The following is a 16,979-nucleotide window of genomic DNA, read 5'->3' as shown; positions in this document are numbered from 1 at the left end:
ATTCAGTGGCTTTGTATACCCACCTGTATGCTCTAGCTAAAGGCTACTTACCTTTGAATACGTCCCTGTATGCCCAAAGTGAAGATCCAGTTATCCCTCTGTATATGTACCTGTATGTCCAAGCTAAAAGCTACTTACCTTTGAAAATGTACCTGTAGGCCCAAAGTGAAGACCCAGTTATCCCTTTGTATATGCACCTGTATGCCCTAGCTAAAAGCTACTTACCTTCGAATACGTACTTGTATGCCCAAAGTGAAGATCCAGTTATCTTTCTGTACACGGACTTGTATGCCCAAGTTAAGAGCCACTTACCTCTGAATTACTTACCTGTATGCCAAGGGTGAAGATCCAGTTGCCTTTCTGTGTACATACCTGTACGCCCAAGCTAGAAGGTATTTACCTGTGAGGACCCACCTGTATGCCCACAGCGGAGACCCAGTTACCCTTCTGTACATACATCGGGATGCCGAAAGCTAAATACGAACCATCTCTATGTCCTAAGTGAAGTTTCAGTTGGCCTTGGAACCTCTATCTGCCCATCGTCTAGGCGCCTCCTGAGCTGGGCCCCCGGAAGCAGATGCCTCAACACAAGGTACTCCTTCCGTCCAACGTGATACTCTCTTTGCCTTCAGGAAGGAGGAAAGGCGCCACGGGAAGTCAACCTGAAATACCAAACCGAGTGTTAGTTGGAATCAGCGGTTAAAGTCACGTGAGAGAAAGGTGCAACCTCTCTGAAGACCGACCTGAGGAATCTCTGTGACGAAGTTAGAGCATTCCAGGCTCAATACTCTCTGGCCCGAGAGTTTGGTTTTAGATTCCCCTTCCCCTCCCCTACCTACCTTTTAATTAAATTAAATAAAGTTTGTTTTAAAGTTTACTTACGCTCTTGTGTGTCTGGTCATTGGGGTGTTCTTGGGACCTCCTCGAGGTGGAAACTAGGGAGGGGCAAGACTCACGACGATCTGTGGTCCGCTCCGACCTGTGACACATCCTTTCCTGTATATGGGATATTTCTCGAACGAAGGACGCAGTCCTTGGCTGAAATTCTGAGGATCCTCGACGTTGGAACAGTCCTTCGACGGACGTCGATGGTGTAGCATCCTCGAAATTCTGGCTTCTGAGGATCCTTCCTTGGCATTGAGAAATGGCTCCTATCTTCTTTTGTTCTCCTTTTAGAACCTATTAAATATGATAGATGGGGTATTTATAAATTGTGTAAGTTCGCCATCTAGTGTATAATAGCAGAATTACAGATTACCATAAAAACTTGTCAAGAAAGCATCATTGGCAGGGAAATGTTTTCTCTTAATTGATGAGATAATTTGTCAGTGGCAGGGAAAGAGTTAATGTCCTAATATAACTAGGTCCTTGTCCTGGATTAATCTACACCATTTTCAGAAAACCGTCCCTATAAGTGTTCCACTTAAATTGTCATTTCTTATTTATTTGGTGTGTATAGGAATGCATGTTTTGTACATTGTTGAACATTCTATTCTGAACATTTGTTTGATATACTATGTCCTCAGCACTTCATGTCCATGTGCACTATATTAATGTTTAACCTTATTGATCATACATTTTCACTTTACCCTCATTATTCCTTTTGTATCTTCACACTATACATTATTATAAACGTTATTATATTTTGTTCTTCTTAATTAATGTACTCTTCCAGTCAGCCTCACTAATTTTGCTTTTAACTCATACTTTTTTTGTCAGCAGGCAAAGTTCAATTCGTCGTCAGATGAATCAGTCTAACCCTGACTTCACAGTGAGCCAGTTTCAGAGACAGGACTCTCTAACTGGTATGAGCCTTGGCCAGCTAAAACCAGAGCTCTACAAGCAGCGATCTCTTGATGGCGAGGATAACCGGAGCAATCACTTGGGAAGCTGTGGACGCCTCCATTTTATTCTCAAATATGACTGTGACCTGGAGCAGCTCATTGTCAAGATCCACCGAGCCCAAGACCTGCCTGCCAAGGACTTCTCTGGAACCTCTGACCCATATGTGAAAATTTACCTTCTACCAGATCGCAAAACCAAGCACCAAACCAAAGTGCATCGTAAGACGTTAAACCCGGTGTTTGATGAGGTCTTCCTGTTCCCTGTGGCTTACGCAGACCTGCCCACGAGAAAGCTGCACTTCAGCGTCTATGATTTTGATCGCTTTTCACGACATGATATTATTGGGCAGGTGGTCGTTGACAACTTTCTGGACCTAGCAGACTTTCCTAGGGAGACTAAGATCTGCAGGGACATTCAGTATGTGTCTTCGGTGAGTAGCTGATTTTTTTTAAAAGTATGCTTTGTTTTCTCAACACAACCTTTAGTTTGCTACAATTATGTGTTGTTGTATTTGTTGGACATGAAATGTCATATGAGTTTAAAGAAAGTATTTTTAAATATTAAAACAGTTTAAAACAGGTTTTCAAATCCTTTCCCATAGATCAGGAAATTCACTCTTATTTTAAAATTCCTCCACCTGTCCTGCTTGTGTTGATGTTTCCCATTTTTCTACATTTTGTGTCTGGTTCCATTTCCCTCCCTCATCATTTTCTCTAAATATGCCTGAGTCTGTGAAGATGAGGCTCCATGTGTAATATAGCACTGGTTGTTTAGGGAGAATGGCTTTTGAATTGGACAAGATGATTGCTTCTCCCTGTTCTTTGAGATGTGGAAAGTGCACTTTATGTTTAGAAGAGTTTGATGAGTCACCACGTCACAGATCATAAAGTATATCGGTAAGAAATTTTTTTGATAATAGGTCATGCCATCAACATGTGTCCTATCTATACATTGCTTACATTGTTGGATAATCACTAAGGTGGGAAGATGAATAGTTTCTTCTTAAAACTACTGATTAAAGTCATTACGTTTTGCGTAGCCCCTAAAAATAGGAGGGCTTACAGTGTCAGAATAGGTTTGAACCCATGATTGCTTGAACTGCTAATGCAATGCTCTACTATTGAGCTATACAGGATAATTTTGCTATAGTTATAAATAATTTTATCCCATCCACTGCTGCTCTCAAATCTCTATTGCACATTCAAATAAAGTATGTGAAGACATTTTACATCACTGTTACGTCTGTCCCTACCATTGATGAGTTAGCTAGTCAATTAAGAGAAAACAATTCCCTGCCAAAGACCCGTTTTTACATCCATTAATTTCCGCTATTATGCCCTAGGTGGTGCTCTTATCCACCTTATATAACCCTACACTATATATGGATCCAAAAGCAGTAAATTCACTGTGTTTTGATCATGGTTCTGAGTACAAAAATGCAATTATCTCAGCTTTTTGTTCAATATGTTGTATTTTTGGAAACCTACACACATTTGAGAGATTATAAACAGAAAACAAATGAAAATAGTATATCTTCTATATTCTATAGCAGGGGTGTCCAGACTTTTTTGTGTGGTGATCTACTTTTAAAATGATAAAGCCGACAAGATCTACCTGCTAAAAATCACAGTTACATTTTTTAATGTCAATTTAAAAGCGTATTAGGACTACTGCATATCTCTACATTGAATTTAAGGCTGTCCCCATTAGGATACTCCATTATTTTTGAGGAGTTAAAAAAGTCATTGAGTACATGTCAAGTACTGCTTAAAATAGCGGAGATGCAGTTTAGTGAAACAAACTAGAAAAAGACAACAGTATCAGAAGCCTCTCTTTAAAAAAAAGAGCAGTGCGACGCGGCTTTCTATTGCTAGGCAAACCACCGAGTCAGCTGTCTTGTCAATCAAATATTGAAGCGTGAGCGCTCTTTTGCTGTTAACTGTCATATTAGTAGAAACTTTAAAAAGAGGGCGCTTGTTCTGACCTTTTTTGAGGATGACAGGTGCACAAACACAGGAGAGAGTGAGTGAGTGTAGTCCGGTTCTTTAAAACAACTGTAAACTTCCCTCACCAGAACGTAAGGCCCGCCTCTCCCCTCATTCGATTCGACAATGGAAAGACACGAATGACGGCGCTTCTCCGCTCTCAGTGTTCCTTCAAAGGCGCGTGCTGCGGCCGGCGGCAAAAACCGCAAGGCGCTCAGCGCACATAAACATAGCTTTAACAGCGCACAAACGCTCCCTGTCCATAGAATATAATTCAAAAAAGGCGCCTGCAACTGCCATAAACGCTTTTGGTGTGATTGGCCCCTCTCATAATGCCTATTTCGCCCCCCTGTTTTCCGATGCTCATGGAGCATCATATACAGTTAACTTATTTGCGATCTACCGGCATTGCCTTTGCGATCGACTGGTCATCAACAGTGTATTGCTGAGAAGCTGAGCCTTGGAGACCCAGCCACTCAGCAGTGGTACAGCAGCCATGGAGATGTGATGTCTCAATTTCCTTCTTTCGGGGAATGAGGGTTATATCAGAGACGTTCCCTTTCAGTCAGTCTCTTCAATGTCACATTCATGACAGACGAATTGGGAATCCCTACTACTAAAAACATGGGTGCTGCCCCTTCCAGTGCTCTGCATTAGCTTCCTGGGCTATTTCTATTAGAGTAGCTAATTATTTCAGCAGTAGCTGGGATTGCTGTGGAAGCCACATCCTTCTCCGGAGTTTCTAGCTGGTGGTTACAATATGGATTAACCGCAGAGGATTTTACTGCATATTGAGGTCTCTGGGTTGGCTTTGATGAGACTACACTGATACAGAGACAGCAAAGATGACTCTAACAGGATTAAGCTATACCGCAGAAAATACACATATAGCATACCTTAGGGGTCACTACATGTGAACGGCAAGCCAAACATAGGCTTTCAAGAATTCAGCAAATGAAGGCTGGCGCCAGACACTATGCTACTCTGGATGCAGAGGGAGTGGCAGAGGAGGAAGTGGCAGAGTTTGCCAGAATGGAACTTTTGGCACTAATCTAGTGCCATAATGGTGCTGCAAGATGACACATGCACCAGGGCTCTCTGTACTTTTTCCTGTTAATGGGAAGAACATGGGCGAAAACAAAGGCTATAGAATCTAGCAAATGTGTTAGGTGTCGCACAGCCTGCAGCTCTACAAATGTCTGTCAGCGAGGCCTTGTATTGCAGCATCCAGGAGTATGCAACACTCCAGTGGGACATCATCTGCTTGAAGACAGCTTTTCCATTCTGCTGTTCTCTGTAACAGACAAAGAGATGTTCTAAGGTCTTAAAGATTTGTGTTCGGTCAATGTACAGAAACAAAGTGTGGACAGGACACAACAAAGTTAAGGCTGGGCCTGTCTCCTCAGGGGGCAGTTCTTACAGGTTTACCACTTGATCCTTAAATGGAGTGGTGAAAACTTTGGGAACATAGCCAGGCCGATGTCTCAGTATTACACAGGAGCCAGCCGACCTAAACACAAAGCATGAATCGTCAACCGAAAATATGTGCAGGTACCATACCCTCTTTGTCAAGGCCAATGCAGTCAGGATCTAAGTTTTCATTGAAAGAAATTTGAGGTGCACTAAAGGGGTGCCCTGGAGAGACTTCAGCACCACAGATCCCAAGAGGGATTAAAGGGAGGTTGAGTTGGATTAATTCTCCGTTCCTCCCTAAGGAACCTGATGACCAGGTTGTGCTAACTAACCAACCTATTTTCTATAGGGCCATGGTGGGTAGAGATTGCAGCAATGTACAATTTAATGGACAGCCTATTTTCCAACCTGTGCTTCAAAAAGAAGGCACGATGCTGATCAGGCATCTCTGGGGGTCTTCTCGACAGGAAGAACACCACTTGAGAACAGGTTCCACTTCAAAGTGTAAACTTGTCTTGTAGACGGTGCTTGTGTTGATGTGGTTGTGTGCACTACCTGCCGGGGTAAACCATTTAGAATCTCCCCATTGCGTCCAAGGACCACACATGGAGTTTCAACAGGTCTTGACACAGGTGCCATATGGTGCACAGTTCCTGAAAAGAAGGTGCTACTAGTAAGACCTGCAGTGTTTTTGCAAGCAAGTTCAGTGGGGAAAAAACATATTTGTAAAGACCCCGAACCCAAATATCTTGACCCTTCCTGCAGCATAGGGGAGTTTAATGGAAATGGATTTTCTCTGTATCCCATATGTGGGCAAGGCACAGCCAGAGATGGCATTCCTGGACACAAGTGTGGACATTGCCTAGTCCAGGCTTTGATTTTGTGCAGTGACTTTGGTCTATTCCTGGCAGTAAAAGGTGCCACCCAAGACCTGGTAAACTCCTCATGCACCTCGGGGAAGAAACACATCAGGGCAGGGTCCTGAGGAGAAGTGCAAGCCGGCCAGATAAACCAGTAGCTGGTGGTGGAGCCCACTCTAGCCCGACCCTTGCACGACCAGGCATGAGGGACAGCAAGCACACCGGGGAACATGCAGATGTTTTCTCTTATTTGACAAAATAACTAATCCGTGGCGGGGAATGAGTTAATGACATCTTTACCTAAAAGGCCTTACATGGGTGTATTTGCATCTTTTTAAAGCTTTATTTGTAAATTGTTGGAAGCATGCAGGGGTAGATGGTGACCACTCACAAAAGGGAGACAACTTCTGTAGCACTTTAATGCCAAAAATATGGTCAGTCTTTCTAGAGAGCTCTTCAGATACACAGTAGATTGCTTGGCTCGGCTAGGCTGGTGATGCGAAGCACCTGCTACCTATTTATACTCACCTGACGGGGCATCACTAGCAAATGCAAATACTGCATGCCGATTGTGGATTTGTTTTTTCTAGTATACTCGAAGCATATTGGTCTCTCTAAGCGAGTTCCCAATTGGTCGGTCATTGATGTGACGTCGAAGAGACTGATTGAAAGGGAATTACTGAGCAGATGACTTGAGCAGAGTTGACTATTGTTATGCTGTCTGTTGTCCTTTGGAGCTTCATATTACTACATAAAAGATTATCAAAGCTTCTTCTTTTTGTTTTTCACAGAGGACAAAATTCTTTGGAACAGCTTAAGTGTTTTTTTAGTGTGTATTTGATGAAAACACTGAAAGCTGTCATGGCATATTGATCTTTTGCTGACTTATAAAGTGATTATAAAGCACAAACTCATCAAAACCAACAGATTCAATGCAATGTTCCTATGGATCAATGGAAGTAATTTGTTTAGGTACCTGCAAAGCTATTTCAGCAAGATCTATAAACCATAAACCAATTCAACTCTGTTAACTGCATTTTTTCAGATGTGCACACTTTAGACAGTTATTACACAGCATAAATGTCAGTTGGAGATTTTAAAATGCAGTCATGATTCTAAACATATTCAACACATTTTTTTACTCATAATTTGGCCCTAAGGTCCACTTATAGACTATTTTCTGTTGTGGTTTTGGCATGGTAAGACTTAATGCCTAAATGACTAAATGCCTACTGCTATGATTGGCTAACAGTTTTGCATAAATTAAAGTGCTGTGATGTAACTCTGTAACATTTTTTTTGCTTTAACACTTCTGTGTTGCAACATTGCTGTCAAAATTCAATCACAATCTTGTCATAAACTAAAATGCACGCACGTGGTTTCTCGAGAGAGAGAGAGAGAGAGAAATTACAGATAATTAGCAAACTTCAGACGCTGTGGAAAAAACTACCAAGTGCAGGACTTTAAATATGTCATGTGTCCTTACAGGAATTTTATAGCATGTGCACTCTAAAAATGGCTGATATATTTTTAGATATAATGGGAGACATTCGGGACAGTAAACAGTATTGTCACTAGCCCGAACATCACCCTCAGTAACTAAAATATATTTTCTGCCTGTGGCCAAATGTATTCTTATGCAATGTTACCATCAAGACACATTTTAAGTGTCGTGAGTGTTAACTTTATGATGTTTCTCCTACCTTATTGGTTGTTGTGGACATTGTTTTCTGTTTTGTTAAGTCAGCTGGTAGAGCAAAGAGATGTTAAGATGGCAGCGGCGCCCTCTAATTATTAAACCAAACGAAAACATTTACTGTTTTTTACTTGGTAAAACACTACTAAAGAAACAATGCGATGTCTTGCACAGTTTGCCATCAGTTTCCAGGTAAAGCAGACAAGTTGGGAGCCTTTTTCGTTGGAACAAGCAAATACCGTGAACAAAACCTCAAGCTCATGAGAAAAGCCAATAGCACATAGCGTGCATGGTGTCTACAAGGGTTGTCGATAACCCTTCATCTGGTCCACTGAAATTAATGGCGAGACGTATGAATGAAGACAATTTTAAATGCATTGAGAGCACTGATCTATATAAATGACTGGATTGCGCATAGAACGCTTAATGTAACAGCGTGAGGTGAAGCCAGCGCAGAGTTCGAGCGGCCATCTTGGTTTACCCAACCGGCAGAGGGCATCATTGACTTCCATTCAAAATCATGATCTAAATTGACCTGCTTTACAGCGTATCAGTCACAGAATATTAATTTTTAGGACATGTATACGTAAATAAATTGTTAATTCTGGTGTTATTTGCAATGTTTATGTTTTAATCGGGCAGGATAATGGATTTATTAAAAAAACGTTAAGGTAAGTGTGTCTGCTGCCTTCTGTTAATGACACAGGTAGAAAATAAAGTTTTTTTGTTACTTTCAGCTATATTCAGCAATAAATATTGGACAGAACAATATGCAACCATGGGTTATAATAACCCAGCAGTTGGGTTAATAATAACCAGCAGTTGGGTTAAAACAACTCAGCGGTGTGTTCTGTCCAATATTTACCCAACATGGCTTAAAACAGCCATTTTTAAAGTGTGTAAAAATGCATCCACAGATTCCAGAAAATCATTGGCAGTGTGAATGAACCAAAAATCAGACAGGGTGCATTCCAAACGGGAATTACTTTGGGAAGGGGATGCCACATAAACAGTTGATCTGGAAAAAAAGTAAATGATCTTGTTTGTCATTAATCTGTTTGCAAATTGTATTTTAATTGGTCACAGTATGAGATACAATTGCACAACTCTCTCTAGAGTATATTCATTACGAGTTTTGATCTTCGAAGGGAGTAGGGCATAGGGATGATCAAATAATTGCACTTTTGTAAAGAAATTTTATTAGAAATCAGATTCAGAATGATTATCAAAACATACGCAGAGTTTAAAATGAATTAAATTAGTTTTTGCTTCAGTTTTTTTGGGAAAGATGATAATAGCGGAATTACAGATTACCGTAAAAAACTTTATTGGCAGGGAAATGTTTTCTCTTAATTGACAAGATAGCTCATCAAATGTGGGGAAACAGTGAAAAGGAAAAAAATATTACATCGCAAATTATGTTGCTTTGATTATGCTTTTATGTTTAAAAGGAAACAACATCTTATTTGTTCACAACTACTCCATTCCACATGGTATCGCAGCAAAAGCAATCTGATGTCAGTCAGTAGACAGGTTTCACAAAGTAATACATTGACTGTGAGTGAAGAATCTGAGATTAACAGAACCATTGAGATGTTTTGATCTCCAGAGCCCTGTGTTTTTTTCTAAATCATAAAGAATAAGTGGAGCTCATCAGTTAAAAGTTTAAACTCAAGCAAAGAGACAGATGGACCATGATCTGTAATAACAATTGTGCAAGATAATGAGAGGTTTGTCCCAAAGGGTCTCATTCGCACAAACAGCAGCTCAATGCACAGTAAAACTAGACTAAATTAACATGGTTTCTTGTCCACTGAGCCAGAGGAAACATACATTATGTTTATCAGCTCATCTGTCTCTGTTGTCCTGAAACTGTGAATGCTTGTAAACACTTCTGCAATCAATTACTCTACAGCCTGTGTCTTAATCTACTGTAATTACTTGACATGAATAGTGTTATTCATCAAATACCATCATTAAAGCATTAACAACTACAGTATACTGTAAAGCTCACCACAAAGGAACCACATCAATGTGTAATGCAAAACTGTAATGCATGGAACTGCAGTTTTAGATTTTCAGTGTACAATTGAATCTGTTTTTTAAAAGGGCTTCATTTTCCTTGTGTTTATTATTTACATGGACCTATTAAGATAGACGAGCATAGATAGCTTCTCCCTTAATACTGATAGGTATAGGATATAGCATGTGTGTTCTTAATTTCAACAATTTCATATTTTTTGGCAATTCTTCTTTATCTATAAAAGTAAATGAATGGAGTTGCTTCTTGGGTGAACAATAATGCATTATCTGACGTGATGGTATAGCAGGCAGTTGAATGTCCACTCTCCAAATGAAGTAAACTGATTCTATGTGCAAAAAAAAAAAAGGGGTGGTGGTCTTGCAATAAGTGGATGGTCAAATACTGTGTAGCATTAATGTTTCTGTGTATAGGGCTGTCGGTGTGAAGGAATTACACTTGTGGTAATTTTGTGTGGCTCACTAACATGGTATGTGGGTTTACCGTCATTATTTATCCTGATTGTAGTGCCAAGTAAATAAGCTATATTGCATGTATTATGTACCCTTTTGTGTATATTTCACACTTTTCAATAAAAATGTAAAACATATATATTGTTGATTATATCAGAGGAGTACTAATGGCACATTATTTGATATTTTTAATTAAACGGGTTAATAGCTACCCAGCAAACAATTTTGGCTAAAACAAGGCAAAATTTGTGCTGTCAGTGAAAGTCTAATACACATCTACCATATAGCCCAAGAATAGACGTTGCGTATACTTTTAGAACATGTGAAAGACATGAAAGCAAACACATTGAAAGCAGCTTTAAGAACATATACAACACACAACATCTCTGAAGTGGTTTGGTTAACACTGCAAGACACAATGCTGTAATGTTACTCTACTTTGGTCAAACCAGCTAATGTTAAACACGCAAGATCTCTAAATGTTGCTATGGTTACCTATGTGTAGCTATCACAATTTATGAGCGAGTCTTGTTTCGTACAGACAAACAATTGAGATTCACTTCTGCATTTTAAATCTGATTGTCTCTCCCAAATCTTTGCAGTGTGTATACGTGGCTATGTTCTGTACACGTTAAAAGCTTTAGCTGAACATATAAAGAGACCAGCTGTTTCCCTTGGGCATTTGTTTTTTCTTTTTGAATGGCAGGGACACTCAGATCCTGTACAAAATGTATCACAAAACTAGAATGACCTTTTCATGACAAGCAGAAAATCCTAGTTATCGTTTTCCTGAGGCTTCAGGCGTACAGTAATCCCACTGTTACCCCATGGTTTCTGTAGTAGGTAAATGTCAGAAAAGGCATTTAGACTTTTGTGAGGGGCCCCCTGTCAGTGCATTCATAAAACCAATTCAAAACCAATTCTTAATCAGCCAAAGTCCGCATATTTATGTGGGGAACGCATTTTTTCAAATACGCTGCACCTTTGCAGCATAAATTGCAGATTTCCGTGTGCAAAATATGTGGGGCTTGCATGATTTCATAATGTTGCATTTACCTCACACAAGCGCAGCCATGTCCCCTGTTGCCATGGGAACATTTTTATGTGACGTTATTAAGTTCCCGCAGTTTTTGCAAGTTCCCGCAGTTTTTGCAAGTTCCCGCAATTTCATCGCATAAAATGTGCGCTCATTTACAGCAGAAAGAAGAAAAATAAGATTATAAAGGAGGAAATGATTGGGGAGACTCCTCCCCGAACTTCCAGCTGTCCTCTCTCATTGGCTGTAGGTCATCGCCGATGTTATTCTCAGTCAAAACACATTTCACACGGCATGATTTTGAATCAAACCGACAGGTTCAGATATCCAGCATGCCAGATATCTCACGGGTGTCGGGGACTCGTCTGCGATTCTCTCAGATTGTGTCTTTTATAATTCACACTGTGTGATTGTCAATCGCGTGCACAAGCATCAATTTGCCTGTGATTTCGGGCATTTGTCTGCGTTTCCCAAAACCTGACAGCGAGTTAAAATCAGGGCTAAAATCGTGCAGTCTGAATAATCCATTTACCAAACCTTAACATCACTCTCCTGCGTCATGCACTGCGACCTTTTCCCAATCTAAAGGTTGCAGCCTCTGGAGGTCGCATATGCACACTGCATACATCATCAAGCTTGGTTTATTTAAGTTAACCAAGCATTTCATTCACAAGTCATAAGCATATTATAGAATAATAGTCAGCTTTATAATTGTTAACACTCTGGGGTCGAGTGCGGCGCCGGCGCCGCAAACTCTTTATTTTTCAATCACTCCGCAAAGAGACTTAGATTACTCTGCTGATTTTGGACATACAGATATGATTTATACATCATTTAAAGAGCCAGTAAGATGACAATTTTAAGCATCCTATCACTATTTATAAGTCCCGGACAACAGGTTTAAATGCATGCAAGGTCAAAAAACACTGTAATTTTCTCAAAATATAAATTTAAAATTACCCCATTTCTCAGAGATCCCCAAACGATTCGTGTGAAGCCATTCAACGACTCAGCCTGCCTAAACCCCACCTTTCAGTAGCCTACTCTGCTCTGATTGGTCAACTGACAGAGTATCTTTGCACACAATGCACAGATCACAGATCAGTCTCACAGACCACAGATCGGTGGCACAGACCAACAACAGTGCAACATGTATTGACCTCGTGCTAACATGATTTACTGAGAAGACATTGTCAACATCAATACACATCATTCATCATTAATCCAAGCAATAAAAACGACGATTGAAACTAACATTTTACACTCATTTAAGCATTTATCTAAACTAACCGGGTCATAGCAAAACCGTAAATAAGCATGCATTAGCCGTTTGCTAACGTGACTCTCTGACAGTAAATTAACAGTTTAAACACACAACATCATTCATCATTAATCCAAACAATACAAACGACGATTGAAACTAACAATTTTACACTCATTTAAGCATTTATCTAACCGGGTCATGGCAAAACCGTAAATAAGCATGCGTTAGCCGTTTGCTAACGTGACTCTCTGACAGTAAATGAACAGTTTAAACACACAACATCATTCATCATTAACCCAAACAATACAAACGACGATTGAAACTAACAATTTTACACTCATTTAAGCATTTATCTAAGCTAACTGGGTCATAGCAAAACTGCTTGCTATCGTGGCTCTGACAGTATATAAGTTAGAGTTTAAACAACGATATCATTCATCATTAATCCAAGCAATAAAACGACTATAGACATTTTACACTCATTTAAGCAAGTATGTAGCTATAATCATACTTACAGGTTGTGGTTAGGAGACACATGTTGTTCCAAATAAAGTGGGTACTGAACCATCTTGCATTGCCAAACGTCTAAATCCCTCCGTTAAAAAATAATTTTAACCACTGATTCTTCACAGCCAGACACGTTTAGAATATCCCTCCTTGAAAAAGTCTCCTTTGGTAGTGAAAACAACAAAAGCTGAAAACAGTGTGAGCTGATGTTTACACTCACACACACTAGCTAGCTGTGGGCGGGTCATAGTTTTCGTTTCTCCCGCAGACAAGGCTGTAGGCGGAGATTAGTATCTCATGTGACGTGGATAAGTTCGTGTGACGTGGATAATATCAGGAAGAAGACTCATTCCCTATAACGACTCGTTTCAGCGATTCAGAGTCGACTCCCTGCTTTAGAAGCCAATAACTTTATTAATCGTGCACTTTTTGGTTCAACTACTCTACACGTTGTTTACATTGATGGACAGCTACACGACACACTGCAAGAAAGGTTAGTTTCGATTTTGGATCTGTGTGGCTCTTTAAAACGTTAAAGTGTCTATTTTTTTTCTATCCACTCCCAATAAAAACAGAATGTTGTTCTTTTCACATTAAGAAAATAAACATGATGCGCGTTTTGTTCTCTCTCCCTCAGTGAAGTCCTTTCAGAAACACGTCAGAAAAATTAACTGTAACTTAACGAATACTTGTCATAGAAACAAAAGGTAAATGTTTACATAATGCTTGGAATGTCAGCTTTTAAATGTTGTAAGTGAGATCGAAAACATATATTGTCATTCGGTGTAAACTGTATTAGAAAAGGGAGATGTACCGTCTCTCTCCTGTTACCTGTTTATCTGTAATGAGATGAGATCGCCACACCCCCGCGCCATTGAAGTGAACGAGCAGAAACACCCATATGCATAACTCGTGCCTCCTGCAGTCAATGGATACGCAATCCAGTCTCTCCATTCCTTGTTGTTTCATCCGAATGCACCAAACATGACATCTAAATCCGTATTTACTTGCATATATGTGTAAGTATCTCCAGACGCGAGTGTTTTCTTTGTTCTTCCTCCAAACATTTCACGTGAGGGGAACACATACACAAACACACGAGTCAGGAAACTCGACGCGCTTTTTGGTATTCTTATAAAATACGCGATTGCAAACAGTACAATCCTTATTTAGTTGCGTCTAAGCGCATATCTCCGCACAGCAAGTTTATTAAACACAGGATCACTCGCGTGTGCACACATACTGCTTTCATGATCAACACGTGAGGGAGTAACTTAATGGCGGTGGCTGTAAACAAACATTGATAAGTTTATCACGCTTGTCCCTTGTTTTGTTTCTAATATAATGATTACAAAATCACAAATAAGAGTCCAGACAACGATAGGCAGTTGTTCTTTTGAGCTTTTTACTGCACCAAAGTAAATCTCTCGCTGGCCAACCAAACACTAACCCTGTGTTCGTTTTACAATGGCCAAACAGTACCTTTACCATGATTAGGCTACTATGGTTTTTAAAAGGTAACTTATACTTGTGAAATTAATAGAAAAAATAAATATATATGTGTGTGTGTGTATTTTCATTATATTGAAAAGTAAACCTTATCATGGTTTTACTACAGAGAAAGTTGCATTCCTGTTGAACATCCCCACAAGGCTCATTATGTGGCTCATTATGCAACTCTTTTGTTCTTCAGCTTGAGCTTTCCCACTTCCACGCATACAGCCTTTCCCAGGAAAAAGTGTCTTAGAAATTGTAAATCAATCAAATACCACGCATAAATATTTTTCTCTTAAAAATACAAACATGTACATACATGTTGATTATATAATATTGTAGCCAAGTTTGTGCTGAACGCAGTGTTATGAGACTTTTGCCATTTAATATGTTTCTAAGCAACTGAAAAAAGCACAAATGTCAGTGCATGTCAAAACTTCCCCAGGGCCCTAAACCCCCTTAGACCCCAGAGGGTTAATATTCTGAAATACGTCTGTATAACGTATGCCGCCTACAGATGCGACCTCTAAAGGCAGCAGCCTTTGGATTGGAAAACGGCCTGCATGTTGTTCGAGTACATATCAGTGATTAAAAAAATCATTAAGTATTTTTACAAATCCGCATAAATCTGTATTTTTGCAAATTATTAAATTATAGTCTTGTTTACATTAAAAATAATAATCATTTTGATTTGGTATAATGGTATTTAAATGATTTTGAGTTGGGCCCTATGCAAATTGCGTAGTTTGCATAGGAAGAACCGGCATTGCTTGTAAGTCATTGATTAGTTATAATCCTTCCATAACAGCTTTGCTGTTATAGTGTCATTAAAAAGGTACTGTTGGAGCACATTTTATTTGCACTTTTTAAAAAAAACTTTACTAAAAACTTTTTTGTGCAGTCAATATTGTAGGCCAGTTTCATATTTATCACTTTTATAAACCCCTCAAGAAATTAAATAACTATTTTAAGCAGTCAATTTAAGTTACTTTAAGACGCCTCATAATCTCTGCTTACTGCTATCCCTTCACCATCCTGGTAAAATTCACCTGACCTGAAGATTATGGTAGTGGGTTTTCTGTTATCTTCCTTCTCCAGCAGATTGGATGGATGCCATCGTGTATTTTGGATAAATAGGTGTAAGAAAAGCTCATCTCACATTCTAGGCTGGGTTATTTCAAGAGCAAGTGTTAAAATGGCTGTTACTTTTTAATGCTGCTGACGTGCTGTCGTAAAGTTATGCAAACCAGCATGAGCAAATCGTTTCCTCCTCAATGATTACATGATTATCAATGAAAGAGTTAATTAATACATCAGGCAATCAGTAATAAATTTGCTGTTTGCAATTGCTGTTAGGTAGAATCTCATTAAATTCTGCCTGGTTCTGTTTGTAGGATAATGTGGATCTGGGCGATTTGATGTTTTCTCTCTGTTACTTGCCTACTGCTGGACGTCTGACCATCACCATGATCAAAGCAAGAAATTTAAAGGCCATGGACATCACTGGAGCTTCAGGTGCGCATTGGAAATATTGAGATCTTCGATAGACAGATTGCAAAGCATTACTTTTGTTCTGTTGTTGAGTTCATAGCTTTATTATTGTGATGTAATGTTAATACAATATCATCAACTACAGTCAACAGGTATTCATTATATTTTAAGCAGAGAAACAAGCTCACCCTGACATCACACAACAAATTACCAAATGTGACACTGAAATCAACCGTACAACTATATATATTATTTAGGGCATGCTGGGGACTGAACTACAAAATCATTTTAAACTGCATAAATCTACATACAATACATGTTAGAATTAGAAAAGCATCATTTACATTAATTGCATTTCTGTAGTAAACCAAAGGAAGTACAATAGTTTGAGAGCACTTTTCAGAATCATGATTTTACATTTACTTTGATGTGTAAGTGTGTGTTAGTACATGTTAAAGATATGCAAAGTTTCAAATCCCATAGTATATGATGATGCTAGTTATCATCTACAACTGAAATCTCTTTTCTTGGACTACAACAAACACAAGGATTGTAGGCAACAGTTTACTTCCTTGGCCTGTTGACATGGACATGATGGTCATTATCTTAACTCCACACTGACTTACAGCCTGTAAGTAGCCTACAGTATGTTTTCATATTTAACCCTCCGGGCCTTGACACTTTTGACCTGCACTTACATTTGTGCTTTTTTCAGTTGCTTAAAAACATAATAATGGGAAAAGTCTCATAAAACTTTGTTTAGGGCCGACGCTACCTATAGGCAAAGAAGGCAATGTCTAGCACCTCAGGCTAAATTGCTAAAACCGCTAAATCCATGTGCACTAGTCCACCAATCACTACTGACATCAATAGATAAAGTTATAAGTTAAGTTCG

The 16,979-nt window shown here is 39.3% G+C and overlaps 1 protein-coding gene across 3 annotated transcripts in view; it reads left to right on the top strand.

Annotated features, from left to right (window-relative positions):
• Nucleotides 1–16,979, top strand: part of syt9a (synaptotagmin IXa) — a 47,187-nt gene that overhangs the window by 17,922 nt on the left and 12,286 nt on the right. For 2 of the 3 annotated variants that reach the window (XR_008636499.2, XM_055174532.2), the window contains exons 3-4: nucleotides 1,720–2,275; nucleotides 15,988–16,108. Coding sequence is in view for 2 of the 3 variants with exons in the window: in XM_055174532.2 (XP_055030507.2) it covers nucleotides 1,720–2,275; nucleotides 15,988–16,108 (677 nt within the window). In the remaining variant the exon portion in view is untranslated. The remainder of the gene's footprint in view (nucleotides 1–1,719; nucleotides 2,276–15,987; nucleotides 16,109–16,979) is intronic. The other variant, XM_055174533.2, reaches the window with a different exon arrangement.

The sequence above is a fragment of the Misgurnus anguillicaudatus genome, chromosome 15 (assembly GCF_027580225.2).
Source record: "Misgurnus anguillicaudatus chromosome 15, ASM2758022v2, whole genome shotgun sequence".
NCBI classification, from domain to species: Eukaryota; Metazoa; Chordata; class Actinopteri; order Cypriniformes; family Cobitidae; genus Misgurnus; species Misgurnus anguillicaudatus.
Note: the sequence above shows the minus strand (reverse complement) of the source record. Positions and strands in the feature narration are given on the sequence as shown.